The sequence below is a fragment of the Telopea speciosissima genome, chromosome 6, assembly GCF_018873765.1.
Source record: "Telopea speciosissima isolate NSW1024214 ecotype Mountain lineage chromosome 6, Tspe_v1, whole genome shotgun sequence".
Lineage (NCBI taxonomy): Eukaryota > Viridiplantae > Streptophyta > Magnoliopsida > Proteales > Proteaceae > Telopea > Telopea speciosissima.
This window is the reverse complement of record NC_057921.1, coordinates 4,969,690-4,986,537: the sequence shown is the minus strand read 5'-3', so window position 1 is coordinate 4,986,537 and position 16,848 is coordinate 4,969,690. Positions and strand designations below refer to the sequence as shown.

The 16,848-nt window shown below is 37.7% G+C and overlaps 1 protein-coding gene across 1 annotated transcript; it reads right to left on the bottom strand.

Moving 5' to 3' along the window:
* Nucleotides 1-10,494: 10,494 nt before the first annotated feature.
* LOC122665400 lies at nucleotides 10,495-10,980 on the bottom strand. Its single transcript, XM_043861548.1, has one exon. It carries the CDS (start codon nucleotides 10,978-10,980, stop codon nucleotides 10,495-10,497), a length of 486 nt encoding a protein of 161 aa, XP_043717483.1.
* Nucleotides 10,981-16,848: the final 5,868 nt, after the last annotated feature.

The following is a 16,848-nucleotide window of genomic DNA, read 5'->3' as shown; positions in this document are numbered from 1 at the left end:
ATCTTTCGATTACTTCCTCTCTTTTAATATTAAATAAAATATTAATATTTAATTAATGAATATTGTCTACTTAGTAAAAAAATACTAAATTTTATTAATTAATATTATCTATTTATTAAATCTATATTCTAATATTTTATTTATTTAGTGCTGGTATACTGGTTTTGGCAATGGATGATGATGCAACATGTCTTAAGATTGTTGAATTAATGCTACAAGCACTCCAATATGAAGGTATTCATTGAAGTTTTGATGTTTTTTTTTTCCTAGCATGGCCTGTAATTATTTTTGTTCATTGTTATCAAAATATCCCAGTAGTCTATAAGAGCCCTAAGAACTTTCCAAACTTAAAGGTTTGTAAATGCATCGGAGAATCTTCTGCAGTTATTTGTTGGTGGCCTAAATTGCTGGATTGGGGTTTTGATCCCAATTGATATCTTGCCACTCCATCTTTGGATTACTTCCTCTCTTTTAATATTAAATAAAATATTAATATTTTATTAATGAATATTGTCTACTTAGTAAACAATATTAAATTTTGTTAATTAATATTGCCTCTTTATTAAATATGAATTCTAATATTTTATTAACTAATAAAAAACTAATAATTTATTTATTTATTGCTGGTATGCGGGTTTTGGCTGTGGATGATGATGCAACATGTCTTAAGATGGTTGAAGTAATGCTACAAGTACTCCAATATGAAGGTATTCCATGCAGTTTTCATGCTTTTTTTTTTTTTTGCTAACATAGTGTTTTGTTTAGTTTTTTTGGTATATGGTTTTACAGATAGTACTAGGCCCATTCGACATATCTCTTTCTACTTCATTGTGGGACATAATAGTGGAAGGTACTTAAAGGTGTGAAACTTCTTAAGTGGATAAAAATACTCTCCTTTGAAGTGATTCACATGGCTTGTAATTATTTTTGTAAATTGGTATCAAAATTTCCCAGTATTCTAAGATTACTAAGAACTTGCCAAACTCAAAGATTTGTAAATGCATTTGAGTCTGTAGTTATCTGTTGGCGGCGTAAATTGCTAGATAGGGGTTTTGATCCCAATGGATATCTTGCCACTCCATCTTTCGATTACTTCCTCTCTCTTTTAATATTTTATTAAATAAAATATTAATATTTCATTAATGAATATTATCTACTAAATAAAAAAATATCAAATTTTATTAATTAATATTCTCTACTTGTTAAATATATATTCTAATATTTTATTAACTAATAAAAAACTAATATTTTATTACCTAATAAAAAACTAATATTTTATTTATTTAGTGCTGGTATGCGGGTTTTGGCTGTGGATGATGATGCAACATGTCTTAAGATTGTTGAAGTAATGCTACATCACTCCAATGTGAAGGTATTACATGAACTTTTCATGTTTTTTTTTGGTTAACATAGTGTTTTGTTTAGTTTTCTAGTATATGGTTTTACTGATATTACTAGGCCCATTTGACATATCTCATTCTATTTCATTGTGGGACGTAATAGTGGAAGGTAATCAAAGTTGTGAAACTTCTTAAGTGGAAAAAAATACCCTCCTTTAAAGTAATTCACATGGCCTGTAATTTTTTTTGTTCATTGTTATCAAAATATCCCAGTAGTCTATAAAAGCAGTAAGAACTTGCCAAACTCAGATTTCTAAATGCATCGGAGAATCTTCTATAGTTTTCTGTTGGTGGCCTAAACTGCTAGATAGGGGTTTTGATCCCAAAGGATATCTTGCAACTCCATCTCGTGATCAATTCCTCTCTCTCTATATATATGTATATATGTATACCTCTGCTTCCTCTTTCACTATCGGATTGACAGATCCAGTTCACTCGAATTGTCACATACGCATCAGAGACCCACTGCCAAATGATTCTCTCACCCTCTCTCTATATTTCCAGAAAAGAAGCACTTTTGTAGTTATCTGTTTGACACCTTTACTCTCTGACACATATTTGTTTTCCACTAAAAGACCCCCTTTTATTAAATGGGACATCCCTCCCTCTCACAATCACTCGTATATTTCCCTTCCACATCATCATACTGTCTAAATATCATATTTCCTGTCCCTGATCATTCGTGGTCTTTCACTATCCTGCCCTCTCTGTTTATCTCTTCACCTCTTGGCTCATTCATCATCAGCACAGATAAGCGCAAAGCCATTCTCCACATACTAAAAGGAACCAGCATGGGATTGACGAGCGGTAACAACCTCATATGCCCTTTAATAGTTTATTAATATCTCCAGCTTAGTCAATTTTGTTGAAATTAACTGCATCATCTACTGCATCAAATCTCTTTTCCAAGTATTCTTGGATGCTACAAAAAGTGAATTGAACCTGTCAGCAGTCTTAGGAGTGTGTTGGATGTTTGAAACAATATTGGCTGGACAAGCCTTTATGTTAATAATTATAGAGATTGGTGACCAGCCTTTGTGAGGTTATTATAAATTTATAATACATATATATTAAGTCCTTAGGAATGCATATGATATCAATCTAGATATGTTAAAAGTTCTCTTATTAATCTAAATAGGCTTTAACATGCCAGAATACAGGTCCCTTCACTTTACTATGTTTAAAAACTATGAATCTTAAAATTAGAGGAAAAAGAACGCTACCAACCCCTGTGCCCATACACAAGAGTGCGAGAAATTACCGCCTCACCCCGAGTGAAAAAAAAATCCACCCATGTTGGTGCCCCCGCATTGGTGCATGGTCTGCGTGACTAGGCAGCGATCTCTTGCCCAATTAGTTATTACCTCCATTACTACAGTACCATTTGAGTTCAAGAACACCTAGCATCTCCTTCAGCAATCCTGGTTTCTTTTTCCTTTATTATTATTATTTTTTTTTCAAATGAGGAATTGTGATAACATGGGATCTTTTCCAGGATGCTTCTCCATAAAAACTCTATCAAGGTTATTGTAAGATCTGAGTCTGGCTTTTTTTTAAACCTTTTTATTAAAGTCTACTGAGATTGTAGGGGTACATGGAAAATATTTCCTCAGCATCAAGGTATTATGATCATAGTTGTCATGGTGTCGCCAAGGCGTCCAGGCACCTTGGTCAACTATGCGGCTTTGGACACCTTGGTCACCTTGATTTTGGGCCCTCTTTAACACCTTGGGTTGCCTAGATGCCGTGACAACTATGGTTATGATTGTGCAACTATACCTATATTTCTTTTCGGGGGTGGATCATTGAAAAAGGGGTTTTTAGGCTCCACTTGCATAACTAGACTTGTGAAAAGGGATGGATCATATACATGTTTCTTTTGATGGATTGATACTGCATATGTTGACAATATCATGTCCATGTTTTTTAAATTCAACGTTGTAATTGAGCCATGGCCATAAGGGTTGCTGTATGATCTATCCATAGAAGACATTATATTGAAGAATGTGTTATTGTACTGTTTTGAATGATACCTTGCTAAACGTTAGGACATTCATGCACATGTTTGTACACAAAACCAGAGTTCTTTTGTCTGTTTAGATGGACAATTTTAACATGCTTTATTGCATCTGAATCTAATCTTGATTGTGGATGGTTGAACGAGAGAATTCTCTTGTCATCGAGTACCCTGTGCCCATTGAATCACTGGTATGTGTCTTTGTGCACATCTGATTGCATCATAAATCAACAATGAAATCAAGTTTATTAGTATGTGCCTTAGTGCATAGCTGGGGGTCATATGTAGTTTTTCTTTTCTAGATTTGTTTAGTTAGGCTCGACGAATTAAGACTTTGGTTATGTTGTATTCTAGTTTTTGGTGGAGGATAAGAATCAGGACATTGGCAGGCACTGCTCGAAACCTGGAAAGAGAATTCTCTTTTCATCGAGTACCCTGTGCCCATTGAATCACTGGTATGTGTCTTTGTGCATAGCTGATTGCATCACAAATCAACATGAAATGAAGTTTATTAGTATGTGCCTTAGTGCATAGCTGGCGATCATATGTAGTTTTTCTTTTCTATATTTGTTTAGTTAGGCTCGACGAATTAAGACTTTGGTTATGATGTATTCTAGTTTTTGGTGGAGGATAAGAATCAGGACATTGGCAAGCCTGGAAAGTAGTGGCGTGTTATGCGGCCAAGCCTGCGATGACGCAAGATTTGAACCAAAGTGTGGCATTGTCAAAGATCATTGAACCCCGACTTCAGTGATATGTCCCTGGTTGACCAAAGTTACAATGGGACTTGGTAATCTGCCCTTGTTGGACCACAGTCATAGTGGGGATTGGGGCTTCAATAGGCTTGTTTTTTTTTGCTATGCTGTGTTTGGGTATTTGGCCTCTTTCTGAGAGTTTTCTTTCTGTTGGCACATGGGACCTGGGGCTGGGAGAGGAAAAGCGACATTGGTCGTTGGAATCCAGGATGGATATTTGGGTATTGGGTAAAGTGGATTGCACAAAAATGGAGTGGATAGTGTAATTGTTTTCAGTTTGTGCTATTGCACCAAACTTTTTTCTTTATTTTATTCTTTATATATATATATATGTAAATATATTGTTTTGGTGACAATATCTTTTTCTGGCAATACAAAACTGTTTAGATATATTTGGAATTTTTTTTTTTATACTATTACTTCTAAATGTGGCATGGTTTCTAATTGTTAAAGTATGGTGTTCAGCAAGACAACTTGTAGAATTACGAAATGGAGACACTAAACATCTAAAATATCCAGAGCCCGTATCTTCTGTGAGGCACCAGATGAGATATTCTTATTCCTTGGTGGTTATTCTGATTCTTCGCCAACATCAATAAATAGTCAGTAACATTCATTGATGAATAAGAAGCATTAGTTGGTATTGAATTCAATGACATTTCACAAGCTAGTCGAAAGAAAATTTTTGTACATATAGAGAGCATTAATGAGAGGCCAATAAATATAGTAAGGAGGGGGGGCTTGAGCTTCATACAGTGGCTTTTAATGAGTTGGAACAAAAGAAGATAATTGACTATGTTTATATGTTATAACGTCTAGTACATTAGGGTTAACTTAAAGCACTACGTACTTAGAGACGAAGAAGTGGATGCGTGGTAAAAGGTGAGTGACAATTTAATTTGGTTGTTATAATTATGCAGTTGACTAAAAAGGGAATTCTCTGAGATGAAATTGAGACCATAGTCAAGAGATAGCTCAGATGACATGTCTTGCCCCTGACATGAGTTCCGAATAGTTGCAGCATTAATATGAACGACAAAGGGCACGGCATCCCTCTTCACATTGATCACTATGATTTTTTCAGGCCTTTCTGTACTGGATCTTTCCTAACTGAATGCAACATATAGTTCGGTTCAAACTTATTGATTGAGGGTTTTGTAGTATTTTCTGATCAAATTTTCATAGCTATGCTTGTCAGATTAGTACTAATCTTAAATGAGAATGGTGCTGAAGTAGCTAAACATTGTGTTCTGGGTGTGCTCACCAAAAGGATCTCCATCACATTCAGATAGATGGACGATAGCAAGTTGCCATTCATGTCTGATCCAGAGTTGTAGGCCCTTCATACTCTTTTTACTCTCCTTTGATGAAATAAGAAAGCTTTGAGCAATGCGTTTGAGGATCTTTTGGAGACAGTTGGAAGTCCTTTCCACCTTGTAAAACAAGATTTCTCCCCACTTGGTGCCTCAAACTCAAGAAGTAAAATCAAAATCTAACAAAAATGGATCATGATGGTCACATCATATTTATTCATTCAGTGGCTGATTCTTGTTTTAGTGTATGGGTCTACCCCAAATCATTTATTTTTATTAATCCATGTTCTACTATAGTAGTATTTTTTTTTTTGTGTGACTGTTTTTGTTGGATTAAGATTTAAGTTAGGTTATTTGAATATTTAAAGTTTATGAAAAAAAGAAAAACATAAACAATAAAGGCTTATTCTAATTACTTGCAATTGGCAAAAGATAATTTAGAAATATGACTACAACGAAAATAAAGCAACTACAGAAAATTCAAGTGCTGGGACCTCACAAGGTGTGATTTCTCAATAGATTATGTAGTGCGTAAGTAATACTTTTCTATACTGGCTTGTGAGCAGAAATGCAAGCAAACACTCAAACTACTAGAGAGATGATGTAAAGCGGCTGTACAAAACCAGCCGTAGGTGTAGGGTGAGAGACCCTTGTTATTTCATAGATATATAGTGATAAATCCTATCACTATCATGCCCATATGAAACCTTAAAATACAACAGTGATGGAAATAGAAGGGGAGGAATTGTACCTTTCACCTTCGTATGTCGTCGAAGAATAATAATAGAATACCCAATAGAAATCTCCTCCTTTAATCTGCAACCTTAGACCAATAAACTTGAAGGGTTCTTCTGCAGTCTCCCGTTCTTACTGTGAACACCCTTCTCTTGTGGGAGAAATAGAGAAGTGAAGTAACGTGACTACAGGGACCCTCCTTATTAGTATTTATAAAAATACTATTCCAAAACCCTAACCCACTTCCACAATGGGCTAGGGCTAGCCCATCCCAATTAAAACCGGGTGACATGCTTGAACCAGCTGCAGTAGTAGGATCCCCATCAATTAACCGGTCCAAATAATTAATTAAGCACACAATGAGTTGGAAATTTCTTACAATCTCCCACTTGGGCTAGATTAATTACTGCGACCATATCAATAGATGTGGCCATGGAATCCCTCTACCTTTATATGTCACAATGTTGATTTACTCAACAACATACCATGTTGAATAACAGCAGAAGATATACCTCAATATACGGTATACAACTTTTTGTCATCACGAACATGGCATATTTGTCAAATAAACCGCTTTGAGATGTGTAACCATGAAGCTGAAACTTCATTTAGGTCCTATATCTGACTACAAAATCAGAGTGCCTTGAACAACCTTGTAGGCACATACTTTGATATTAACCAATACTTGGGCAAACCGCCATAACCTTAGGTTAATATCGAACTTTGGCAAACCGCCTGTAACTTTGGCAAACCGCCTATAACTTTGGCAAACCGCCTATAACTGATATATTAGATTAATGAATCAAAATAAGTCACACATGTGCAAATGAGCAAGATAACACATATATAAAATAAATAACCATGCTCATATAGACGTCTAAAAGACAAAAGTAAGGACAAACCAATACAGGACTCCCACTAGATAACCATGTCAAAAGACTCAACAACACCCATATAAGAAATATGTTTCCTGAACACTCCCACTGGCAACGCCTCTGTCAAAGGATCTGCCAACATGTTGTCAGTCACAATGTGCTCCACAATAATCTGCCTCTCATTGACTTTTTCTCTCACCATGAGATATTTTATCTCAATGTGCTTAGAACCTGTAGACTTCTTGTTGTTCTTGGAGAAGCAAACTGCTGAGGTGTTGTCACAATACAATATCGTGGGTCTAGCTATGGAATCTACGACCCTCAACTCTGAGATGAAGCCCCTGAGCCAGATAACTTGCTTTGTAGCTTCGAAAAGAGCAATGAACTTTGCCTACATAGTAGAGGATGCCAAGATGGACTGCTTGGCACTCTTCCAAGAGATGGCACCACCTGCCATCTTGAAGATGTAACCAGAAGTAGATTTCAAGTCATCAGTGTAACCTCCATAGTCAGCATCAAAAAACCCCACAACCTCTAGAGTGTCACCCCTGCTCTAGACTAGCATATGATCCTTGGTCTTCTGCAAGTACCTCATGACCTTCTTTGCTTCCGTCCAATGTGCTAAACCAGGACCAGACAGGAATCGCCCTAAAACACTAACTGCAAAGGTTATATCCGGGCGCGTACAAACCTGCGCATACATTAGACTCCCTACTGCAGAAGCGTAGGGTTTGTCAGCCATGGAACTCCTCTCAATGTCATTTCTAGAGCACTGCTGCTTGTTCAGTCTGTCTCCCTTGCTGATTGGCACATCACCAGTTGAACAAGTAGACATATTAAACCTTTTGAGAACCCTCTCAATATAAGCCTTTTGAGACAGCCCTAAAAAACCCCGCTTCCTGTCACGCTTGATCTCAACACCAAGGACAAAACTGGCCTCACCCATGTCCTTCATTTCAAAACTTGCCGACAGAAAACTCTTTGTCTCAAGTAACAACGTAATGTCACTATATGCCAGTAAGATATCATCAACATACAGCACCGGAATGATGAACTTACTCCCACTGACCTTTAGGTAGATACAATGATCTACAGGGTTTTCAGAAAACCCAAAAGAGACTACCACCTCATGAAATTTGAGGTACCACTGTCTTGAGGCTTATTTCAAACCATATAGAGACTTCTTCAGCTTGCAAACTTTCCTCTCATTCCCTGCAATCTCAAAACCTTCTGGCTGAACCATGTAAACATCCTCTGCAAGATCTCCATTCAGGAATGCCGTTTTAACATCCATCTGGTGTAACTCTAGGTCATAATGAGCTACAAGTGCCATCATAATTCTGAAAGAATCTTTTGTTGACACTGGGGAAAAGGTCTCATGGAAGTCTACACCTTCCTTCTGTGTGAATCCTTTTGCTACCAACCTGGCCTTGTAGCGCTCAACTCTACCACGAGTATCAGTCTTAGTTTTGTACACCCATTTGGAGCCTATAGGTGCACAACCTTCTGGAAGATCAACTAATTCCCAAACCTTATTGTTATCCATTAACAATAACTCATCCTGCATAGCCTGTAAACACTTCTGAGAATTTGCACTACTGACAGCTTGCTTATAACTGGTCAGATCCTCTTCTTGTCCAATGTCAAAATCACCCTCTGTCAGGTACAACATGTAATCGGATCCGATAGTAGATCTACGAGGTCTAGCAGACCTTCTCAAAACCTCTCTGGCTGAATGGGATCAATGGGATCAGCTGCTACCACTGGTTCAACAGGTGCCATTGGCTCAACCATCACCTCTCCAGCAGGTTCAGGTGCAGCCTGATCAACAATAATAGGAAGTTGGAGACTAGTACTAGGTACAACATCAAAAGAAACAGTGTCCTCTTCATCAAAAACAAGATTCCTTGGCATAGGAAATCCACCACCATCCTCAATGAACTTGGCATGACTGGTTTCCACAATCCTGTTAACTGAATTAGGCCAGTAGAATCTGTAACCTTTGGACCTCTCAGGATATCCCACAAAGAAGCAGCTGACCGTCCTAGAGTCCAATACCCTTTTATGTGGATTAAATAACCTCGCTTCAGCTCTACAACCCCAGACATGCAAGTGATTGAGGCTAGGCTTTCTTCTAGTCCAAAGTTCAAAAGGCGTCTTTGGAACTGATTTACTAGGCACTCTGTTTAGAATATATACAGCTGTCTTGATTGCTTCCCCCCAAAGGGACTCTGGAAGACTGGTGTTACTAAGCATGCTTCTCATCATGTCTTTCAGTGTACGGTTCCTTCTTTCTGCCACTCCATTCTGCTGTGGTGTGCCTGGCATAGAATACTGGACAATAATGCCTTGCTCCTGTAAGTACTTGGCAAAGGGACCAAGTAGTTGGGTAGAATCTCCATGCCTGCCATAATACTCTCCTCCTCTGTCAGACCTCACTGTCTTAATTCTCCTTGAATGGAAATTTTTCACTTCAGCTTTGTAGATCATGAAGGCATCCAAAGAATTTGACTTCTTAGAAATGAGATAGAGGTACCCATAACGTGAGAAATCATCAATAAAGGTAATGAAGTATCGCTGACCACCCAGTGAAGGAATAGGAAATGGGCCACTAATATCTGTATGTATTAGCTCTAGTAAACTATTACTATAAGCTGCCTTCATCCTCCTTGTTTTAGTCATCTTCCCCTTCATACAATCCACACAATCATGTAGATTATGGAAGTCTAAAAGTCTAAGAATCTTATCTCTGGCTAGTCTCTCCATCCTCTGCACAGATATATGACCCAGACGCCTATGCCACAACATGGAAGATCGCTCATCTAACATAGAGTGCTTGGAACCAACATTTAGAACTACTGGAGAATCACAGTTTAATTTGTAAAGCCCATCAACAAGACTACCATTGCCAACCACAATAGAGTTATGTAATAAATTGAAGCCATCTTTATTAAAATTGAAAAAATATCCCATTCTTGAAAGTTTTGAAACAGAAATCAAATTTCTCCTTATGGAGGGAACATACACAATGTCTTCTAAATTCAAAAATAAACCACCAGATAATAAAATTCTAACTACTCCAATGGCTTCAACAGCAACCTCTACTCCATTTTCGACAAACACCGCCACTTCATCCTTGCTTGGTGTCCTCCTTTTGATGAACCCCTGCAAGAAATGAGTGACATGAATAGAGGATCCAGAATCAATCCACCATGAATCCATAGGGGCATTAACATTAAAGGATTCAAAGCAAACAAGGGACAAGTGAGTACCAGAATCCTTCTTCTTTGCCCACCAGGACTGCCTAGCCCTGCAGTCCTTCTTCATATGCCCCTTCTTATGACACCAAAAACACTTCAGACCGCCCATATCTTTCTTGCCTGCTTGAGACTGATCGCACTAAGGTGCTCTGTCCCTGTTAGACCTATCATATGGCCTAAACCTGCCTTTCTTGCTAAACCTCTTCTTGTTCCTGTAAGGTCCAACACCACCCTTAGAAGTGGTGACATTTGCACTCTCAATTTTCTTCTTATTTTTCTTGTTCTGCTCTTCTTGTACGCAAATAGAGATCAATTCTTTCATGGCCCATTTTACACTTAAGGTCGCATAGGTGGTCTTCAAAGTCTCATACTGCTCTGGGAGAGATTTCAGTGTAAGAGAGACTAGAAAATCATCATCCAGGTTGGTATCTAGATCTTTTAACTTTTGTGCCATGGAAGATATCTCCAGAATATGCTCCTTGACACTTCCATTACCATCAAACTTGGCTGAGAGGATTTGATTCATCAATTTCGCTTTCTCAGCACTTTGGGAAACCTTAAAAACTTCTTTGATGGCAGCCAAATATTCAGTTGCAGTGTCCATCTTTTCTACACTAGCATTCATATTCTCAGGGATTGATCTTTTCATCAAGGTGACACACTTTCTGTTAGCAGTTTTCCATTTTTCTAATTTCTATTTCTCCTCAGTCGTGCTAGTGGCTATAACTATGGGCTTAGGTTCTCTAAGAGCTAAGTCCAACTCCATCAGACACAGTGCTACATCCAGGTCTTCTTTCCATTTCTTATAATTATCTTCAGATAAGATAGGAACAGTATAAAATAGACTACCCTGGAGACAGTACAGGCCAGATAAATATACACACTAAATCTTTGGAGCATAACTAAGGTATGTTATAAACACACCAAAATAATCAAATCAACTAGTATGAGAGACAATATAAAAAACTAGCAATATCATCCAAATGAGAGTCACAACCGCCCTACATCTTTTCCCTTTGGGGCATAAGATGTACTGGTCCTCTCATAATACCACATTTACCGTGAAAGAAATGTTAATTAAGGAATTCCATCACCTTTGGGCATATAGAACCCTTAAATTATCATTCCTTCCCAAGAGTTTATGTGCATATATGTTTTTCTTTAAACTTGGGTAGCATCACCTTTGGGCATTTACTACCAACTTTGCTGTCATTACAGAATTGCAGAGAAACTCGATGTGCCACTTTGGTGGTCAACATCTTATTTCTCTACAATTCCCATAAAGAAAAAACATGCAGCCAAAAAGTGGAAGAATGTGCATTTACATCTTTCTAACAACATAATTAGTGTAAATGTATAATGTTGTCATGCACAAATAGAAATTTTGACAAGTTTAGCCAAGCATAATGCCAAAATTCAAAAACTTTAATTCAAATATATCCCCACAAAGGGAGGGACACAAAACCTCAAAAAAAAACCGTGTCCTTAATGTTACTGTTTTGATCAATAGCAGACACCACGACGTAAGCCTTGCAAAAACAAAGCCATAGAATCCAAAAACAGCCAAAACGGAGTTGGCATGAGCTCACACGAGCCGGTCAAAGTTGGAGAGTGATTGCACTCTCTTTGGTCAAACTGTGGTTCAATTTTGGTTCAAACCAAATCGAACCGGATTAACCAAATCAATCCAGTTCAAAGCTAAATCGGTTCGGGTCAAAATTGCTTGGACTAGGAATATTCCATTGGAATATTCAAAACGTTACTTTTCTAAAAAAAAGTTACTTTTATCTTTTCAGCTTTACCTTTTCAAATCTTAAAAACGGTTTTCAAACTTTTGAATTTTTTTTTTTTTTAATTGGAAAGGTAACAACCTCAATCAAAACCCCATTACGAACCTAATGGACTTATTGGTCCAATACAAAATAGATAAAGACGTCCCAACTCCCAATCCTTATCTTCAACCTTTGATCAAAAGGCATAAACATTACGTGCCCAGAATTCAGCCGATAAACTTGGCTTTACTCAAAATTTTTTGGTTACCGCCATAGTTAGTGTAGCCACTCAAGCAAGTATCCCCGTATTCCGGCGACCACCTCTGGCTATTCAATAGTCTTGCAAACATCTCCAACTGGTTGAGAACACGGAGAACAAGTTGTTGGTTTTTTTTTTTTTTTTTAACTTTGAACAGAAATCGTTAGAACCCATCATAATGGGTTCTAAGATCTGCAAGCCTTTGCAGCGGCGACGACTAGGATATAACCAAAGATGATTTTCCTGGCCAAAACCACCGTACCCGATCCCGATTTGTTCTTCCATTTTTTCAAAAAACCCTTCTATTACTTGCCAAAAGAAATCAAAATGACTTTACCTTTTAATCCTTTTAATTATTAAAATAGACGACAAATCTGGTTTGTGTTGGCTTCCATTCTTTCTTTATTTTCAATCAAATAAACAAATCCCAATTGGGTAGCGGAAACGTATGTTGATATAAAATTCCATAGTTGATTCTAAAACATATGGGATGGCTCTGATGCCACTTGTTATTTCATAGATATACAGTGATAAATCCTATCACTATCATGCCCATATGAAACCTTAAAATACAATAGTGATGAAAATAGAAGGGGAGGAATTGTACCTTTCACCTTCGTATGTTGTCGAAGAATAATAATAGAATACCCAATAGAAATCTCCTCCTTTAATCTGCAGCCTTAGACCAATAAACTTGAAGGGACCTTTTGCAGTCTCCCGTTCTTACTGTGAACACCCTTCTCTTGTGGGAGAAATAGGGAAGTGAAGTAACGTGACTACAGGGACCCTCCTGATTAGTATTTATAAAAATACTGTCCCAAAACCCTAACCCACTTCCACAATGGGCTAGGGCTGGCCCATCCCAATTAAAATCGGGTGACATGCTTAAACCAGCTGCAGTAGTAGGATCCCCATCAATTGACCGGTCCAAATAATTAATTAAGCCCACAATGAGTTGAAAATTTCTTACAACCCTGGCTGAGATAGCCTTCCCTTTTCCCCCTTCTTCTTCCCTATTCGATCTCTTCTCTTCTTCTATTTTCTGTTTTGATTTTTAAACCTAAAATCAAGCAATCAAGAGTGTGTTCTGCAGTTCTGTAACAAGGTTTTGAGATCCAAGAGTCAAACAACAACACTGGTTCAATTATTGATCTAAAAGGAAGCCATAGCCGGAAGCAAATCAGATCTGCTGGCCATAGTTGTTTGTATTTTCTATTGAAAATTCAAAGATCCATATCTCAGCTATCTTACTGCTAATAGGACTGAGATTTGGAGGCTGTTCCTGCCCCCATTCAAGCAGCACTTACCTATTGAACACAAATCTTTTAGATCTGGAATTTCCTCCTGGGAGTCATATCTGCTCACTGGTCTAGGGTTTTCTCTGCTGCAAACTCAATTCTGATCAGTCTCATATTCAAGGGGTTTATTCTTCTTCTTGAAAGCTCCATTCGATCCAGGTTAGAGGTCCATTGTGCTGCTGGTTTAAGCCCTACGCTTAACCTTCTAATTATGATTTTGTTGGGCTGTTAATCGATGTTTCTCTGCTGGTTGTTTGGATCTGCTAATGGGGATTATCTTATGGGGGTTAGGATTGTTTACAACCTACTTACACCAGAGAGGAGCTTGCCATGGTGATGCAGATTCATCACTGAAATAAGCTTGTTTTATTAGGAATAAGTCTAGGACTGGGTTATATACATGTTGGGCCTTTGATCCCATGGATTTTCACTGTAATAGATCACTTTTATGGACCTAAAGTAGGGGTACTTAGGTTGCATACGGGATTAGGTCTATTCTTAGTTTATTTTCATGTTTTAGTGTTTTAAATTGAATCGGTTGAACCACTGGTCCAATTTAAGTGATTTTAGAATAGAATCTTTTTAACTTAAATTATATTTTAAGGTCCACACCTCTGCATGAATGTTAGAGAGGGAGTGTTTTGTATTTAGACTCAGCTTGGGATTTCCTATTCCTAGGCTGCATAGGGTTTTTAGGCCTTTGGCCAATATAAATAAATAACAACCGTGGGGCTCCTCTTTACTTCACTGTTTAATGGAATCTGTTCTTGCAAGCTACTGCAACCTTTCTTCTATTGAATATTTGCTTTGTGTGCGTGATCAAAGCTGGTGGGATTGGTGTGCGATCCAATCGACACCCTGTGGTGTGAAGCCCGGGTGGTTCGTTGGTGGGATTGGTGTTTGATCCAATCGACACTCCACAGTGTGAAGCTTGAGTGGTTCCTCTCAAGTTCTACTTTCAAGTTCATGTTCAAGATCTGTTTTTTATTCAAGTTCAAGTTCAAGATCTGATTTTTATTCAAGTTTTCTGTCCAAGCTTCAATTTTTATTCAAGTTTCATCCTCAAACAAGCTGTTGCCAAGAGTAATCTGCTACTACAGTAAGTTTGAGACATCCCTATCCCCATCCTCCTCCTAATCCTCTACAATCCTAACCCTTGTTTTCCTCTTTGTTATTTTCAGTTTTCCCATAACCTAAATTCCCCATAGACCTAACCAGCAACACCGGGCCTATAAGGAGAACTCGATCTCCCTTGCTGCCCATACCAACCACTGAAACCCTAATTTCCCCCATCTCAAGTCAAAACCCAAAACCCTAATTTCTGCCCAGCCCAAACCAACCGTCAAAACAGTCTACAAATCTGACCAATTATCCCTCATACCCTCCTAAGAAAACCATTCAAGTTTTGTTAACTTCTGTCCTGCCAAACCCTAGAAATCCATCTTTTCTTCCTTTCCAAAACCCAAAACCCTAACCATAACTTGCTGCCCATCCAAGTTTACACACTTCCCCGCATCAAAACATCTTAGGGCCTTCACTGATAGACTCCCCTAGGCCAACCTAGCATAACCAACACCTCAAACCCTAACCCTAATTTTGACCTAATAGGACCACCAGATCATATCAGATCCTGGTTTACTGGCTCCTAGTTGATCTTCTATCAATCTAGGACTACATTACTTGGCACTTGTGATTAACTCAAACGTGTAATCAACATTTTAAAGTAGTATGGATATGAATAATTTGAAATTCATACAGTCTGCACTCTCTCTTTTATATTTTATTTTGGGTAGGTTGCGCTTGACCAATCATCTTTTGCATGGATCCTTTCTTGAATGTTTTATTACCATTTAGATGATTTGTCAGCTACTTTACATCCTTATGTTAGAGTGTCACCTGTGAGTGGCGCACTGCATTTGAGCCCTTGCGTCCTTATGTTAGGCATCCCCTGTCAGCAACACCGCATTGGAGCCCTTATGTGGTGACAAGTATTCAAGGGCTCTAGTACTGTAGTCATGTGCTGGTTAAGAAGCTATTCCAAAAGAGTAGGATTAGATTAGTATCTCAGTTTTGGATTTTGCAGTTGCTCATGATCTGTCCATTGTAAACACCTATTTTTGAAAGAGGATTTGTTCACAAATCAGATCATTGATTTACCAGAGATGTTAAAAGATCTGCCTTTTTTTTCTTATGCAATTAATGGGTTTTCAATTCAATTTTATACTCTCTCTCTTTTTGTATGTGTATGTGTGAGAACATGGAGATGACAATCTATGACCCCTAAAACAAATAAAGTAGAGGTGTAAAACAACTTAAATAATCATTAGGAATTAAAATACATCAAACCATAAACCATTTAAGCACTAGCCATCATATTCATATTTCATAATCATACATGGTGATGGTTGGACGGTTTGTTAATAATTGTTAGAAGCTTGGAAAGAGACATAGGTTAAACAAATACAAGAAAATCATTTTATTTTACAGAAAAATTAATAAATAATTTAGGAATAGAAAAAAATTCCGCCTCTGTTAATCCATAGGTCTGTGGATATTGTATCACGTATAATAATTTCATAGTCAACAAACAAGGCTAGATCATGTTTCTATTAAAAATATTGTTTTTGAGAAGGAATTGTTACCTAAGAGAGATGTTGAAGCTTCAATGTTGAATCTAGAAGCTTTAATCTTCACTTGGAGCAAGTTGGAGGTGAGATTTTTGCCAAAAACAAAGCTTCAAAGATGGGTTTTCTCTTCACAACAGGCTAGATTTGTGAGATTGGGTCAAAATCTCGCCATAACTATGTGTTCAAGTGAGTTAAAGATGGTCTGGTTCTACCTAGTCGAACTAAGACCGAGATTATTGCCGAGATCTCACACGAGATTTTGTGCTTTTTATGTATCTCCAGTAGCCTCGTCTCGAGACCTGGCGAAAGTGAGTTTTTAGCCGAGATCTTGTACCATGAGGAGGGCAAGTGTAGGTTGCACTTGAAGTTGAATCAGTTGCATCAGTGAAAGGTATTTTTCTTTGCCCAAAAACTTGTTTAGCCCTCCCTCGTCAGTATTCATCTTTGAGTTGTGAACTGCAGTTGCAAGGTAGAATACAGTGAAGCTTTTTCTTTTTTGCTTCTTTTTCTTCTCCTTCCTTGTCCTCTAGTAATGGG

Coding starts and splice junctions, on each gene's coding strand:
- LOC122665400 (XM_043861548.1), bottom strand. CDS start 10,980: ATGAATGCTAGTGTAGAAAAGATGGACACTGCAACTGAATATTTGGCT.